This window comes from Balaenoptera borealis, assembly GCF_965194805.1.
Source record: "Balaenoptera borealis genome assembly, chromosome: 14".
NCBI classification, from domain to species: Eukaryota; Metazoa; Chordata; class Mammalia; order Artiodactyla; family Balaenopteridae; genus Balaenoptera; species Balaenoptera borealis.
Window position 1 is genome coordinate 24861418 of NC_138875.1, and position 16889 is coordinate 24878306.

General features: G+C 48.7%; 1 protein-coding gene across 13 annotated transcripts in view; it reads right to left on the reverse strand.

Annotated features, from left to right (window-relative positions):
* Positions 1–16889, reverse strand: part of CTIF (cap binding complex dependent translation initiation factor) — a 302947-nt gene that overhangs the window by 85361 nt on the left and 200697 nt on the right. For 9 of the 13 annotated variants that reach the window (XM_082354569.1, XM_082354577.1, XM_082354567.1 and 6 more), the window contains 2 exons: positions 9721–10213; positions 6736–7035 (listed from right to left, as the gene is read on the reverse strand). In XM_082354569.1, coding sequence (XP_082210695.1) covers positions 6736–7035; positions 9721–10213 — 793 coding nt within the window. The other 4 variants (XM_082354571.1, XM_082354565.1, XM_082354574.1 and 1 more) reach the window with 3 other exon arrangements.

Here is a 16889-nt window from a genome sequence, read left to right on the forward strand (position 1 = left end):
ACCATTGGAAACCCAGTGGGAGTCTCATATAGGAGGATGGATTTTGAAATCTCCACTGATAGCTTCATGAGAAGGATTCCTGATTTTCCCAACTTTCTGACCGGTATATTCTATTTGGGGGGTGGCCAGGGAGCCAAGAGCTTGGGGTGCTGGACTGACCACCCCCATGACTTTGTAGCCTTGCTGAGCCACCGTCCTCATCTGTAAACGTGGGGGATGGATCCTGCCCTGGAACCCACCTCGGAGAGAGAATCTCCACATTCACACGCATGAAAGTGCTCAGAAGAGCTGAGAAGCCCATCTCACATCAGGGAGCTCTGGTACCTAAGACTGAGGGCTCCATCCCTCCCTTCCTCAGGCACTTGCTGAGCACCTACTGGGTACATGTCATGATGCTAGGAGCTGGGGACTGATGATCACACAGCCAGGATCCCTGCCCTCAAGGAACTTACAACTCAGAGCTGGTTAGAACGCCAAGAATCAATGTTTGTTCCTCTCCTCCCTCCCTCAGTAAAAGACTGGGGTTAGGAACTCCAAATTTTGGGTAAAGAGGAACAACTTTTGATTTTCCTGAACCTTGAGATAACCAGGAAGAACGAGGTTCCTTTTTTTTTTTTTAATAAATTTATTTTTATTTATTTTATTTTTGGCTGTGTTGCGTCTTCGTTGCTCTGCGGGCTTTCTCTATTTGTGGCGAGTGGGGGCTACTCTTCGTTGCGGTGTGCGGGCTTCTCATTGCAGCGGCTTCTCTTGTTGCAGAGCACGGGCTCTAGGTGCGCAGGCTTCAGCAGCTGTGGCATGTGGGCTCAGTAGCCGTGGCGCGCGGGCTCTAGAGTGCAGACTCAGTAGTTGTGGCGCACGGGCTTAGTTGCTCCGCGGCATGTGGAATCTTCCCAGACCAGGGCTCTAACCCCTGTCCCCTGCATTAGCAGGCGGATTCTTAACCACTGTGCCACCAGGGAAGACCGAGGTTCCTTTTTATGAGCTGAGTTAGAGGAACAGCCCAGTCCCTTTGCCCAAGCCAGCAAATGTGGGACAAAGACGGGGACAGAGATAGCAGAAATGGGGTAAAAGTGGGGTGATCGGTCACATAAGCCCTGAAGATGCAGCTTGTATTTTGATTCACTTATGGGGCAGCCAGACCAGAAAATCTTGAGTGCCCCTTCTGGGGCTAAAACCCACAGTTAAAATCACTCCCAGAGATCTCCCAGAGGCCCCATGGGGCCCCTTCACCAAGCAATTGAGTTTCTGTGTATCAAAAGCCCCAAACACGATGCTTAATGGGTGACCCAGCTAGACACTCTGGAGAGTTTATCCATTTTCTAGCTCCAGGTCAGGCTGTCTTCTAGAAGGTGCTGGCAGACAGCAATTTATTTTGAAACCTGGTCACATGCCAGATTCTGAATTGCGTTGTCTTATCCCAACAGCCTTGTTGTGTTTACGACTTGGTGAGATGAGGGTTTTTTTGTTTTTTTTTTTTCTTCAAAAAAAGGTATTGCCTCCTTCTGTTAGATGTGTTGTTGACAACGGTTGCTAGGGAGAGTTGGGTTCAGTTACAGACACACTGATGCCTGCTCTAATAATACTTTGCTCTGCATAGCTCAGATGCAGACACCTCTTGGCTAAACAGGGCACACACATTTCAACAGAAGAGGGCTTGAACTTATACTACCCAAGCATATTTCAGCAAAGGAGCATTCCCTGAGCTGGACTGGAAGGCCCAGGGTGGTGACGGGGCAGTGCTGGGTGGAGGGGGCTCAGGCCTCCAATTCCTGTCATTCCAAAGGTCCCATAAAAAGAGGCACGCTCATTCTTCACCTCGCTGTGAAAGCAGAGCCCCCTCCCCTCATCGTACCACAGTTCCTTGGTGAGGATCAAGGCAGAGTTTTGGTGACCTCTGTAACCCAGGGGCCATGGGCAGCCCACGTTCTCCTGGAAGTCAGGATCCATCAATGCTCATAGTCTCGTGAGTGCGGGACCATGCAATCATGCAGCTGGGAGCCGGGTGGGACGAGGTGGGGTGAGGCAGGTCGGGCAGGGAAACGAATCACCTCTTCAGCTTTACTGGTGGCCTAGCCTGGCAACGTGGATTGAGAGTGAGGCCCTTTTCCTGAAACATGTGATAGGCGCTTCAACAAATGTCTGAGACCAAGAAAAAGGAAAAGGACCTGGGGAACGGAGCTGAGAGCAGAGAGAAATGGGGCGGGCGGGAGAGGAGAGGCAGCCTTCAGCTGGCTGGCGCGGTTAGTGTGGAGGCTTCCCAGGAGGAATGTCAGGACAGCGAGGTATGTGAGAAAGGTCCCCTGAGATGGTCCAGCCCAGCTTCTCACTGCACAGAGGGGAAGCCGAGGCCGGGCAAGGTGACGGGAGTGTCTCGGGGGCTGACGTCTCCTGCTTTGGTGTTCTCCCACCAGCTCAGGCTCTGAATCCTTCACATCACTCAGCAAAGAGTCCAGTACCTGGTACACATTTCTTGGCTGATTCACAGGGTGACAGGCAGGGCTGTTCATAAGTGACAGTGGTTCATAAGTGACAGTGGTGGCACAGTCAGGGCATCTCTGGAGTATCTTTCTAACAGTGGTGTTCAATCTGCAGCACCACAGAATCGGCCAGAAAGGTCTTTAAAAAAGTATGCCCAGGCCCATCCCTGGAGAATCTAATTCAACTGGTCTGGGGGGGAGCCCCTGGGCCGGTATGTTTTATTGGGTTGGCCAAAAAGCTCATTCAGTCTCAAATAAAAATAAGAGACACATTTTTCATCTTCACCAAGAACTTTATTGAACAACATATTCACTAATCGAACGAACTTTCTGGCCAACCCAATAAAAGCATCTCCCCGTGAGATTCTAATGGACAGCCAGGGTGAGAACCAATGCCCTAAAGAAAACCTGGTGGCTGGAACTCAATATTCCCAGGCTGGATCCCCCCTTCTGACATCACATCAATAAAAGACTGTGCCTCAGTTGGCCTGTCTATGAACTTGACCCACCACCTACAAAACCATCAGCCATCCAATGTCTTAGTACTCAAAGTGTGGTCCCTGGGCCAGCAGCATGGGCATGGCCTGGGAGCTTGTTAGAAATGTAGCATCTCAGGTTCTACCCAGACCTCTTGAATCAGAACCTCTATTTAACTAAAATCCCATGTGATTCAAACACACATTCAAGTTTGACAAGCACTGATCTAATGAAGACTGCATGCTTGGCACATAACAGACATCCGAGAAATATCTGTTTAATAAGTAGAATTTTACTTACAAGAACATTACTAAGAAAATGACCACATCTAAGGCAAAAAGACTCAGTTTAGATGTAAAAACTGAAGATGATTTTTGAGCTGTGGATTGGTTACAGGGGTCCCCTGGGACCCCAAGGTCTCTGGCATTGTCTGTGCTCATGAGGGTAGTGCTTTTGGACTTCTTGAGATGACGACGCTGAGTCTGGCTGGGAAGGGTGAAAGGTCTTTTGACTTCCCCCTGGGCCCACTTGCCTCTCCATGGGGGCGGCATCCCAGCTTGGCAGGCAGCGCCACACTGTGCCAAAGAGTGTCCACTACATCAGAGCCTGCCCCTCCCCTGCCGCGCTGCCAGCTCCCACTGCCGAAGCCCAGGCAGTGAAAGCGGTCGGCCAAGGAGGGCAGCATCCAAAGACAGCTGCTGGGAGCTGTGTTCATAGGGCACTTCACACCCTGTCCGCTTTGCAGCCAGAATCACTAAGCCGGGTCTCAGAACTTGTACATGGAGGCAGAGGCGAAACCTGGCCATGCGAGGGGCATCTCAGAGGGCGCCGAACTGAACCAGGGGCTGGCTGGGGATCCAGAGGCAATGGGCCTTGAGTGCATGCAGCTGAGCGTGAACCTCAGAGGGAGAAAGCAGGGGGAAGGTGCTGGGGGCCAGGCCCAGGACTGTTGGCCAGGGAAGGGATACAAATCAGGTTGGCCAGAAAATGAAAGCAGGTGAAAAACGACACCCCTGTGGGTCACAAGGAAAGTGGGGTTTAATGAGCTATGCCCACTGCTCTGCTCTCTTTTCTTGAGCCTTGTGGGTCTGGGGTGGTGAATGGCCATGTATTATGCTGCCTAGAAAGCCTACTCCAACCCGCCACCTCCTCAGCTGCAGAGGAGGTCCCGACAGACACGCAGTGCTGGCTTCCTCCAGGCCTTGTAACCGGGGGTCTGCTAGGAGCTTAGGGGCCGCCTCACGCCAGCACATCCAGCCCACCTTCCATGGGAGCCAAAGGGCTTTGAACAGTGACCCAGGAGGCCTGAGTGTCCAGCTCCAGCCCTCTGGTTACATCCTTCAAGGGGCTCCCTCTTACACTTAAGCTGGGGCTGCAGGAGATGAAGGGGGTGGTAGGGTCTAGGGGGCATTTCGATTTCTAAATATCTGACCCACAAATGCTCCACCCAGGCAAATGGCAGATTGGGAGTGAGAGTCCCCCTCCGCCCCAGAGACAAATGACACTAGCAGGACTGGGTCCCTTGGGCCGGCCCCCAAAGCCTGTCACACATGACAGACCTATCACTGAGCCCCAGTATGGGGTAAGCAAGTTTCTGAGGATGAGAGGGACCCAGGACTGCTTCATGTCACTAACAGGGCCAGGAGAGAGAGAGAAAGGAAGCAGCTCACGGGGGGCCACTCATGCCCTCCCTGAGGCCCCCGCCTCATCTTCAACAGCGCAAAATCCTAAGGTCCACTGACCAGTGTAGAGCAGCCAATCACTTTCCCAGCAGGAGCTGCAGAGGCCAAGCTCCGGGTGACGATGGCTCAATCAGGCCGAGAAGCCCTGTTTCCTGACTTTCGGTTTAGTGCTCTTTCCCTGCGCTAGTGTTTGCCAAACTGTGTCTCTCAGCACACTAATTCCACAAGAAGTCATTAGCTGGGGAATGCAAAGGGGACTTCACTGAGTTGGATGTAGCCAAACAGGTTCCCTTCCTGCTGGCCTAAGCCAGTCCACTCTGGGGCTGACGCAGAGGCGGGTGTAGGGCCGCGAAGCTCCATTTGTGGCTGAGCATTTCCCAGGACTGATGCTCTGCCGGGTACTGCGGGCAAGGCTGCTCTAACCACGGGTCACTGGAAGAGAAGCCTGACCGGGGCAGGACCCTGGGTGGCCCCTGCTGCCAGCTGCCCTTCCCGCCTGGGTGCATCTCGTCCCACGCCCTGTGTGTCTGTCCAACTATTGTCTAGAAGTCTTGCCCTATCCTGGCCCTTCTCTTGATAAAAGCCAAGGCCAAAGGCCAATCTGTCCCTGACTCCCCCATGCCTGGCTGTACGTGGCAGACAGGCTGCTCCCCACCGTCACCCTCCACACTCTCCCAGGACATTCCGGCCCGCGAGGAACATGCCCGATGTGCAAATCCCTCAGGTAATGAGGGAATTCATCACCGGGGAGCGTGGGCGATCCAGGAATGGGAACCCGATCGGTGCCTGGAGCTGGACAGAAGAAGCCCAGGCTGGCCAGCGAGGCTCGGGTTGCAGTGAGAGTGTCCCTGGGAAGAGGAGAGGACGGCGGGGATGGAGCCCACGGGCAGCCTTCGGAGGGGGTTCCTCCCACCCTGTTCTCCGGGAAGAGAGGGAAGACTGCGAACCAGGTGGCTAAGACCAGGGTGACCATATATCCTGGTTAACACCTGGGGTCTCGGCCCGATTATGACTACAGCCCCAACTCTCAAAGGTGTCATGGTTTGGACGACCTATTATATGGTCACCCTCGTTAAGAGAGACCTGCAGGTGGTTTCTTCCAGCTCTGTAATCCTACTTTCAGAACTTCTAAGCAATTGTTTTGCCCTACCTGGACTGAAACTCATTTCATATCTCAACTAGCCTAAGGTACAAAGCAGGATTACAGATGATTTTCCACAGACAAGTCTGCAAGGAAGAGTCCCTGGGCCTGGCATGGCCACCATGCTGTGCCACCTGCTACCTCTCCCTGATGCCACCAGTTCTGGGACCAGTTCACTTGCCACCACCCATGACGAAAGAGCAGGTATAGGCCTTCAGCTCTCCACCTATGAGATCAAACAGTGCTGGGCTCAGCCTAAGCACCCACGCCCACGCCCATTACACACCCCAGTAAAATCATTGCTGGACGCCGGCACCCACGGAGGAAGGAATAAAGAGGGGCAGGATTAAGCTATCTGGGGTGGAGGGATTTAGTGGGATGGCACCAAGGAACAAGACGGTCTTTGATCTCCATGCTTCCCCTCGGCCCTAAAAGTGGTTTCAAGAAGCCCAGGCGCATTGGCAGACAGATCAATGCTTCCCTCCTCAAGGCCCTTATGCCTTTTGCTCAGACCCATCTCAGCACCAACTACAACCAGTGCACCACCTGCAGGGTCTGGAGGGTGGTCCCGGGGAGGAGGAAGAGGAGGAAAAGAGAAGTCCACAGTAAGTGTACGTCTGCTGGGACGTGGAGAGGTCAAAGCACAGAGCCTGTTAAGACAAGAGCCAGCCCTCTTATCATGGAAATAGAAAGAGGGAAAGGCTGGTTAAACATGAAGCACCTATAAAATTATATTGGTCCATCGTAACCATGGAGCCCTCACACAAACACACGCAAATCCGGCCACTCATCCCTTGCCCCTTGAGTGCCTTTTTATTTTCTATAATTAATCGGGCAAGGGTGGAACTTGGGAAAAGTTCAACTGTGGTCAGAATCTGCAGCCTTCTCTCTAGTAATAACCCACCGGCGGGGGTGGGGTGGGGTGGTGGGAGGTGCAGCTGTCGGCGTCCGTTACCTGAAGCATGTTGAGGAGGAGGCTCCGGAACTTGGTCCCCTCCACCATGAAGAGCGCCATCTTGTCGCAGAGCTTGGCGGCCGTGAAAGCAAAGCTGCGGTCGGACACGGCCTTCTGGTAGATGGTGCGGACGATCTCTCCCAGCATCTCCTCGGAGTTGGTCGAGTTCTGGGCCTCCTCCATGAAGGTGGTGAGCTTGGCATCCACATCGCTGCTGTTGTTCCTCATGCTGTTCAGGATCTCAATCAACTTGTCCATCTTGTTCTGCTGAGGGTTGGTGGTCTCCACGGCCACTTCATCCTGGGGGTGCGGGAGACAAACCGAGTCGCGCCTGAGCGGAGCCCAGCTTTCTGCAGAGGGGTGGCCAGTGGAGGGGGGGCTGCCGCCCTCAGAAAGGACCCGCCCCACCTTCTAGAACCTGAGGTCTGATCCCTCCGGGAATGCCGACCTTCACCATGGACCCTGGGGCCCCAGGCTCTCTGCTGACCCTTTTCTTGGCCCCTGTGACACCCTGGGTGGATCCTTCTTGTGAGCTCCAGCTCTTACCCAGGATTCTCATACACACTGGGTTTGCCTCATACACATTAAATATCTCAATCTAGAAATGATTTAACGGGGCTTATAAAAGATGAAATAAAATAACAGATAAGAAATTGGGCCAAGAGAAAACGAGGGTAGGAAGACTAGGTCAGGAAGGAGGTAGCATCCAAAATGCCTGCTCTGTTGGTTAAAGGTGCCCATGGAGTGGCTACCTTGTCCTCCAGACCTCGGCTCCTTCAGCCCGAGGACCATCATGTTCTCTGGGTGTGGGGATCCCTGTGACACGGCCTTGGCATTGTGTCCTATGGAGACTGTGCTGGCTTTTTACAACAAGCACTGCACACCAAGGAATCCTCCAATGTGCCACGAAAGCAACTGGCACTTCGAGGAGGGAAACTTCAGATAAAAAACCCTACACCCTTAAGTGGTTTCACTACAACTGGGACCAGACCTGCGCTGGGGGAGGAAGAAAATGGCATTTGATGTCTCAGAAGTATAGATTGGCGGCCAGGAAAATGACTGACTTAACTGCTGGGATGTGAGACCAGGGTTAAAGGGCAGGCGCAGGGACATAAAGGGAAGCCCCATGTTTGCCCTTCCGGCATCAACAGAAGAATCCAGGGCTGGGAGGCTCAGGCCCAGGTCCTAGAACCTGCTGTCTGTCTCTAGCTGGATGGCTCTGGGAAGTGGTTTCACTCTCTGGGCCTCAGTTTCCTCCCTGGTAACATGAGGGGGTTAGGTTAGATGGTCTATAGCTTACCCTTAGCCCTGCTATTGCTTAAGCCCATTCCTCCTGGTCCAGGAGGCCTCACCTGAGGGCAGTTCTTGAAGTTGAAATACGGGCGCTACGGATCTACCTTACCTGTTCTATCTCCCCCTTCCTTCTCCACCCCAACCCTGTGGGCCCCAGGGCATGAATAGTGGTCGGTATGTATAGAATAACCCCTCGAGGGTCTTCACACAGCTTATGGCATTTGATCTGCAGTCTGTCTGCAAGGTGGATAGTATTATACCCATTTTACAGATGGGTAAACTGGGGGGGGGGTGCCCAGAGAGGTTAGGTGACTTGCCCAAGGCCACCTAGCCAGTCAAAGGCAGAGTGAAGACTGAGCTGGTTTGCTGGACTCTAAAGCCCATGTTGTTTCCCTTCTGTGGCATTGCAGTTACATTCAGTAGAGCTGGAGAGAATTAACAATCCTCTCTCCCTGGCTGGACTGCAGCAATCTGTTCCAGAAGCTCTTCAGGCAAAGACCACACACTGACCATCACTTGGGAAGCTCTCCCAGGCTCTTATCTTTGGGACGTAAGGGAATGAGTGAGGCTTTCCTCCAGGACCTCATAGCCGCCCGCCCCACAGGGAGCAGTGGGTGGGGGCCCGGGGCTGTAAGGATGCCAGCAGCAGCATGTCACCTTCGAGAACTGATCAGGGAAAAGGTCTGACCTGCCTTGTCCTGCCTGAGTGTGGACCTGGCCTCGGAGGTGAAAGGTGGAGGAGAGAAGGCAGTAGAGAGATGTCAGGGAGAAGCCCGGAGCTTCGAGCTCCGCAGAAGCCCCAAAAGGAGGACTCGTGGAGGAAAGCTGGGGGCAAGTGGGCCTTTCTTGGGAACAGCTCCTTTCCAAGGTGACCTTACCTGCACCCTTGGCTGAGGACGGGGAGCTAGGGTGCGCAGAGTGGACTTAACGCTGCCAGGGACAGAGCTCCAGCCCTTCTCTGGAGGCTTGGGGCATCTCTTCCTGAATTTGTGAACTAGGCTCTAGAGACCAGGGCCAGGAGTAGGGTGAGGAATGTGAGGCTCCTGGGGAGCAAAATTTAAGGAGGCCCTCCTTCTCAGGGCTGTGCCAGTGCAGGATGGGCATCTGCGTGATGCTGAGAGTGAGTGCCTCCTTAAATTTTGTCCCTTAGACCCCTCCCTACTGCTGGGTGGTGAAGCGGGGGAGTGGCAAGGCTGAGGCCAGTCTGCTGCACTCTGCCCTACTCACCTTTGCTCTCCCCTGGCAGGGAGCGCAGCCTGGTACTCGCCTTCGGGAGAAGCATTCTTATGTTATAGGCTCTGTGTTTTCCCCGGATGCCCTTTAGCACTAAGAGGGCAGTATCTGCCACCAGATAATGCTGGAGGGAAGAACCAGGCCTTCTCTGCACACCTCCCGTCACCTGGAAGCACATGCCTCTTCCTCCCCTCCCTTCTCAGGCTGGGGGCTGGTACCGACTGTTCACCCGCGACTCTTGGAGGGTGGGATGTGCTGGAGGGGGTTCACAGGCAGAGCTGGCCATGGGCCTGCCGTCTGGTGGCCGGGGGTCCCTCAGGCAGCGTTGACCAGGTGTGCTGGGGCCACATGAGCCTCCCTCCACGAGGCTCCCCAGGTCCGCAAACCCGAGCTCACCTACCAAGATGCCTACCTCGCGCTGTCCTCCCTGGTGCAAGAGAACAAGGAAAATTCAATTACCGGTACCTTTTCTTTCAGCCTTCGCCGCAGCCTGTCTTTGGAAGACTGGAGCAGGGTAATTTTGGGCCGCTCCCCGCTGCGCTCGGAAATAATACTGTCTTTACGCTTTGTCTCAGCCTCTGGACCCCCTGGCTGCAGCAGGGGCAGCCTCTCGGAAGCCACCGGGGCCAGGGCATCAGGGCTGCAGGGGGGCTCGAGGCCACTGTGCCCGGCATCCCCCAGGGCGTCCTCGAGTTTGGGGCTCTCCATGGTCACGGTCTCTTTGGCATTGCGGTGGGCGCCTGCCTCCCCCTTGTCGCCTGGTGGATGCTTCATGTTGCTGTGGTGCCAGCGCCGGTTCTGGCTGTAGCCATGATGGGTGGACCTCCCTGAGGGGTGGGGCACTGAGCCCCCCTGGTAGGATTTCTGGTGGTCCCTGTTGTGTTTGGCACTGCCCGGTGGGTGGTCACCGTGCTGTTGAGGCTTGTTCCCTCCTGGGGGTCTCTGCTGCCGCCTGCAAACCAAAGGAGAAAGACAGAGAGGGTCACTGGGGCCGCTGGCCAGGGTCCCTGTGTCCAAACACTCGAAGGAATTTATTTATTCATTTTTTCAATACCCTTACTGAAGGCCTCCTATGCACCAGGCTCTGTGATGGGGCTTGGGGATACTAGCAGAGAATATGACAGACAGGTCCCTGTGATTACATAGAATTTAAGTCACCCCTTGACTTAAAATAAGTATTTTATTCCCTTATTAGAATATGCTTTAGTACATGTGTAGGGAACAAAATTAAAATGATAAGAGTATACAGTGAACCCTCCTGACTGTCCCCAGACACCCAGTATGTCTTCTTGAAGCAGCCATTACCATTTCGTGAACATATTCTATGCATGTTCCAGTAAAGATATATACACAGACCTGCATCTGATAACTATCCTGTTAATGACTTTTTAACCATTGTGGCTCATGAAAAGTTATACCATTTGTTACACAACCTTTCTTTGGGTACACTGACATTTCTGCCCCCAAACCCACTAACAAAATATGCTATTAAGAAATTGTTTTAGGCTGAATCGTGTTTCTCTCAAATTCATATGTTGAAGCCTCAACCCCCAGGACCTCAGCATGTGACTGCATTTGGACATAGGACCTTTAAAGAGGTGATTACGTTAAAATGAGGCTGTTAGGGTGGGCCTTAATCTAATTTGACCGGTACCCTTATTATTATTATTATTTTTGGCCATGCCACATGCCTTGCGGGAACCAGGGATGGAACCCGGGCCCTGGCAGTGAAAGCGCCGAGTCCTAACCACTGGACCGGCAGGGAATTCCCATGACTGGTATCCTTATAATAAGAGGAGATTTGAATGCACAGAGACACCAGGGATGCAGGTACAGAGAAGAAATCCCATGTGAGGACACAGCCAGAAGGCGGCCATCTACAAGCCAAGCAGAGTGGCCTCAGAAGAAACCAAACCCAATACCTTGACCTCGGACTTCCAGCCTCCAGAACTGTGAGAAAATCAATTTCTGTTGTTTACCCACCCGGTCTGTGGTATTTTGTTATGGCAGCCCGAGCTGAGCAATACAGAAGTGATATTTAACATGGTGGTTTGAGGCAGACAGGCTCATCGAGTTTTTTTGACAATTTCAAAGCAGAGATTATCATTTGGAACAAATTTGAGGTGTACATCACGGGACAAACCCCAAACGTGTTGATTTGAAGACTAAAGGAGAGCAAGGGGGTGAGGGTATTCTGAGGACCCTTCAGTCCAGCAGCTCAAGGACTGCTTCCATCACTGAAGCACTCCTGTGTTCCACCTCTGTTTCACCCTCACGGTGTTTTCCGTGCCATAACCTTATTTGAAGTGCATTTGGAGAACAGGATAACCATGAGCCTCTCAAAGTTGTAAAGCCAGTGAAGAAAGTTTGTGGAGAGAAGACGTTACATTCTAGGGAATGAGGCCCCCGTCCCAGTCTGTGATCCATCTCTTTGGCAGGTACAACAGAACTTCGCTGCACTGCATTTCATGAACAAATTGTATTTATTTGCTCTAAAATTATTATTACTCATATAAACTCAATTTCAATGTTCATTTGATAAATTTTTTTAAATTAATTTTTATTGGAGTATGGTTGCCTTACAATGTTGTGTTAGCCTCCGCTGCACAACAAAAGGAATCAGCCATACACATACAGATATCCCCTCCCTTTTGGACTTCCCTCCCATTTAGGTTACCACAGTGCACTACATGAGTTCCCTGTGCTATACAGCATGTTCCCATCAGTTGTCCATTTTATACATAGTATCAATAATGTATATGTGTCAATCCTAGTCTCCCAGTTCCTCCCACCCCACCCGTTTCCCCCTTGGTAGCCATACATTTGTCCTCTAAGTCTGTGTCTCTATTTCTGCTTTACAACTAAGATCATCTATACCATTTTTCTAGATTCCACATATACACGTTATTATACGGTATTTGCTTTTCTCTTTCTGACTTACTTCACTCCGTATGACACTCTCTAAGTCCACCCACGTCTCTACAAATGACCCAATTTCATTCCTTTTTATGGCTGAGTAATATTCCATTGTATATATGTACCACATCTTCTTTATCCATTCCTCGGTCGATGGACATTTAGGTTGCTTCCATGACCTGGCTATTGTAAATAGTGCTGCTATGAACATTGGGGTGCATGTGTTTTTTTGAATTATGGTTTTCTCTGGGTATATGTCCAGTAGTGGGATCATATGGTAGTTCTATTTTTAGTTTTTTAAGGAAACTCCATACTGTTTTCCATAGTGGCTGTATCAATTTACATTCCCACCAACAGTGTATGAGGGTTCCCTTTTCTCCACACCCTCTCCAGTATTTACTGTTTGTAGGTTTTTTGATGACAGCCATTCTGACCAGTGTGAGGTAATACCTCATTGTAGTTTTGATTTGCATTTCTCTAATAATTAGTGATGTTGAGCATCTTTTCATGTGTTTGTTGGCCATCTGTATGTCTTCTTTGGAGAAATGTCTTTTTAGGTCTTCCGTCCATTTTTTGATTGGGTTTGTTTTTTTGATACTGAGCTGTATGAGCTGCTTGTATATTTTGGAGATTAATCCTTTGTCAGTTGCTTCATTTGCAAATATTTTCTCCCATTCTGAGGGTTGTCTTTTCATCTTCTTTATGGTCTCTTTTGCTGTGCAAAAGCTTTTAAGTTTCATTAGGTCTCATTTGGTTATTTTTGTTTTAATTTTCATTACTCTAGGAGGTGGGTCAAAAAAGATGTTGCTGTGGTTTATGTCAATGAGTGTTCTTCCTATGTTTTCCTCTAAGAGTTTTATAGTGTCTGGTCTTACATTTAGATCTTTAATCCATTTTGAGTTTATTTTTGTGTATGGTGTTAGGGAGTGTTCTAATTTCATTCTTTTCCATGGAGCTGTCCAGTTTTCCCAGCACCACTTATTGAAGAGACTGTCTTTTCTCCATTGTATATTCTTGCCTCCTTTGTCATAGATTAGGTGACAATATGTGCATGGGTTTATCTCTGGGCTCTCTATCCTGTTCCATTGATCTATATTTCTGTTTTTGTGCCAGTACCATACTGTCTTGATTACTGTAGCTTTGTAGTATAGTCTGAAGTCAGGGAGCCTGATTCCTCCAGCTCTGTTTTTCTTTCTCAAGATTGCTTTAGCTATTCAGGGTCTTTTGTGTTTCCATAGGAATTGTAAAATATTTTTGTTCTAGTTCTGTGAAAAATGCCATTGGTAATTTGACAGGGATTGCATTGAATCTGTAGATTGCTTTGGGCAGTATAGTCATTTTCACAATATTGATTCTTCCAATCCAAGAACATGGTATATCGCTCCATCTATTTATGTCTTCTTTGATTTCTTTCATCAGTGTTTTATAGTTTTCTGAGTACAGGTCTTTTGCCTCCTTAGGTAGGTTTATTCCTAGGTATTTTATTTTTTTGTTGCAATGGTGAATGGGATTGTTTCCTTAATTTCTCTTTCTGCCTTTTAGTTGTTAGTATATAAGAATGCAAGAGATTTCTGAGTATTAATTTTCTATCCTGCAACTTTACCAAATTCATTGATTAGCTCTAGTAGTTTTCTGGTGGCATCTTTAGGATTTTCCCTGTGTAGTATCATGTCATTTGCAAACAGTGACAGTTTTACTTCTTCTTTTCCAATTTATATTCCTTTTATTTCTTTTTCTTCTCTGATTGTTGTAGCTAGGACTTCCAAAACTACGTTGAATAGTAGTGGTGAGAGTGGACACCCTTGTCTTGTTCCTGATCTTAGAGGAAATGCTTTCAGTTTTTCACCATTGAGAATAATGTTTGCTGTGGGTTTGTCATATATGGTCTTTATTATGTTGAGGTAGGTTCTCTCTTTGCCCACTTTCTGGAGAGTTTTTATCATAAATGGGTGTTGAATTTTGTCAGAAGCTTTTTCTGCATCTATTGAGATGATCAAATGGTTTTTATTCTTTAAGTTATTAATATGGTGTATCACATTGATTATTTGCATATACTGAAGAATCCTTGCATCCCTGGAATAAATCCCACTTGATCATGTTATATGATCCTATTAATGTGTTGTTGGATTCTGTTTGCTAGTATTTTGTTGAGGATTTTTACATCTATGTTCATCAGTGATACTGGCCTGTAATTTTCTTTTTTTGTGATATCTTTGTCTGGTTTTGGTATCAGGGTGATGGTAGGCTTGTAGAATGAGTTTGGGAGTGTTCCACCCTCTGCAATTTTTTGGAAGAGTTTGAGAAGGATTGGTGTTAGCTCTTCTCTAAATGTTTGATAGAATTCACCTGTGAAGCCATCTCATCCTGGACTTTTGTTTGTTGGAAGATTTTTAATCACAGTTTCAATTTCAGTGCTTGCGATTGGTCTATTCATATTTTCTATTTCTTCTTGGTTCAGTCTTGGAAGGTTGTACTTTTCTAAGAATTTGTCCATTTCATCCAGGTTGTCCATTTTATTGGCATATAGTTGCTTGTAGTACTCTCTTATGATCCTTTGTATTTCTATGGTGTCAGTTGTAACTTCTCCTTTTTCATTTCTAATTTTACTGATTTGAGTCCTCTCCCTTTTTTTCTTGATGAGTGTGGCTAAGGGTTTATCAGTTTTGTGTGTCTTCTCAAAGAACCAGCTTTTAGTGTTATTGATCTTTGCCATTGCTTTCTTCATTTCTACTTCATTTATTTCTGCTCTGATCTTTATGATTTCTTTCTTTCTACTAACTTTGGGTTTTGTTTGTTCTTCTTTCTCTAGTTGCTTTAGGTGTAAGGTTAGGTTGTTTATTTGAGATTTTTTTTGTTTCTTGAGGTAGGATTGTATTGCTGTAAATTTCCCTCTTAGAACTGCTTTTGCTGCATCCCATAGGTTTTGGGTCATCGTGTTTTCGTTGTCATTTGTTTCTAGGTATTTTTTGATTTCCTCTTTAATTTCTTCAGTGATCTCTTGGTTATTTAGTAGCGTATTGTTTAGCCTCCATGTGTTTCTATTTTTTACAGTTTTTTTTCCTGTAATTGATTTCTAATCTCATAGTGTTGTGGTCAGAAAAGATGCCTGATATGATTTCAACTTTCTTAAACTGATTTGTGACCCAAGATGTGATCTATCCCAGTGAAAGTTCTGTGAGCACTTGAGAAGAAAGTGTATTCTGCCACTTTTGGGTGGAATGTCCTATAAATATCAATTAAATCTATTTGGTCTATTGTGTCATTTAAAGCTTGGGTTTCCTTATCTATTTTCTGTTTGGATGATCTGTCCATTGGTGTAAGTGGGGTGTTAAAGTCCCCCACTAATATTGTGTTACTGTCGATTTCCCCTTTTATGGCTGTTAGCATTTGCCATATGTATTGAGGTGCTCCTATGTTGGGTGCATAGATATTTACAATTGCTATATCTTCTTCTTGGATTGATCCTTTGTTCATTATGTAGTGTCCTTCCTTGTCTCTTGTAATAGTCTTTATTTTAAAATCTGTCTTGTCTGATATGAGTATTGCTACTCCAGTCAGTTATTCTGCTGTTGATTCCTTCTTGTGTATTTTTCATTTCAGTTATTGTGTTGTTCATCACGGATTGTTTGTTCTTTAGGTCTTCTAGGTACTTGTTAATCGTTTCTTGTATTTTCTCCATTCTATTTCCTAGATCTTGGATCATCTTTATTATCATTACTCTGAATTCTTTTTCAGATAGCTTGCCTATTTCCTCTTCATTTATTTGGTCTTGTGGGATTTTACCTTGCTCCTTTGTCTGCAGCGTATTTCTCTGTCATTTCATTTTGTCTGAACTACTGTATTTATGGTCTTCTTTCTGTAGGTTGCAGAGTCGTAGTTCCTCTTCTTTCTGTTGACTGTCCCCTGCTGAGTGAGGTTGGTCCAGGGGCTTGTGCAGGTTTCCTGGTGGGAGGGCCTGGTGCCTGCACTCTGTTGGGTGGAGTTGAGTCTTTTCCCTCTGATGGGCAGGGCTGTGTCAGGTGGTGTGTTTTGGGGTGTCTGTGAGCTTAGTATGACTTTAGGCAGCCTGTCTACTGTGGGTGGGGCTGGGTTCCTGTCTTGCTGGTTGTTTGGCGTGAGGTGTTTAGCACTGGAGCCTGCAGGCAGTTGTGCGGGGCTGGGTCTTGGTGTTGATATGGATACCTTCAGGAATGCACGTGCCAATTAATGGTGCCTGGGCCCAGGAATTCTCTGGTGTTCCAGCATCCTGGACCCTATGTTTCCACCCCGGAGGCCCAGGCCCGACCCCTCTAGGTAGGTCTCTGGACCTGCTGTGGACACTGTGGGGCCAGCTCAGACTCTGATTTGGCCTGATTCCCGTGTGTATCTCTCCACAAAGTCCAGTGCTGCGAAGGCTAGACTGGTCTCAGATGTTGAAACACTCATTGTCTATTCAGGTATTCCACAAACGCAGGGTTTACCCAGCCGATCTTGGGGATTTAATTCACAGCTTGTGCTGCTGCATAGAAAAATTTGTGTCTCTCTTCCTTAGTTGCACCACCTTTCAGGCTCAGTTTTGGTTTTAACCCCACCTCTGCGTGTGTGCCGCCCTCAGGCATCTGATCCTTGCCCAGGTGAGTGGGAGCGAAAGCAGCAGCTGCTTGGAGCCCACTTGGGTACTCCCAGTACCTGCAGTGGCAGGAGCTGGCGTATGGGAGCATTGTTGCCTCCAC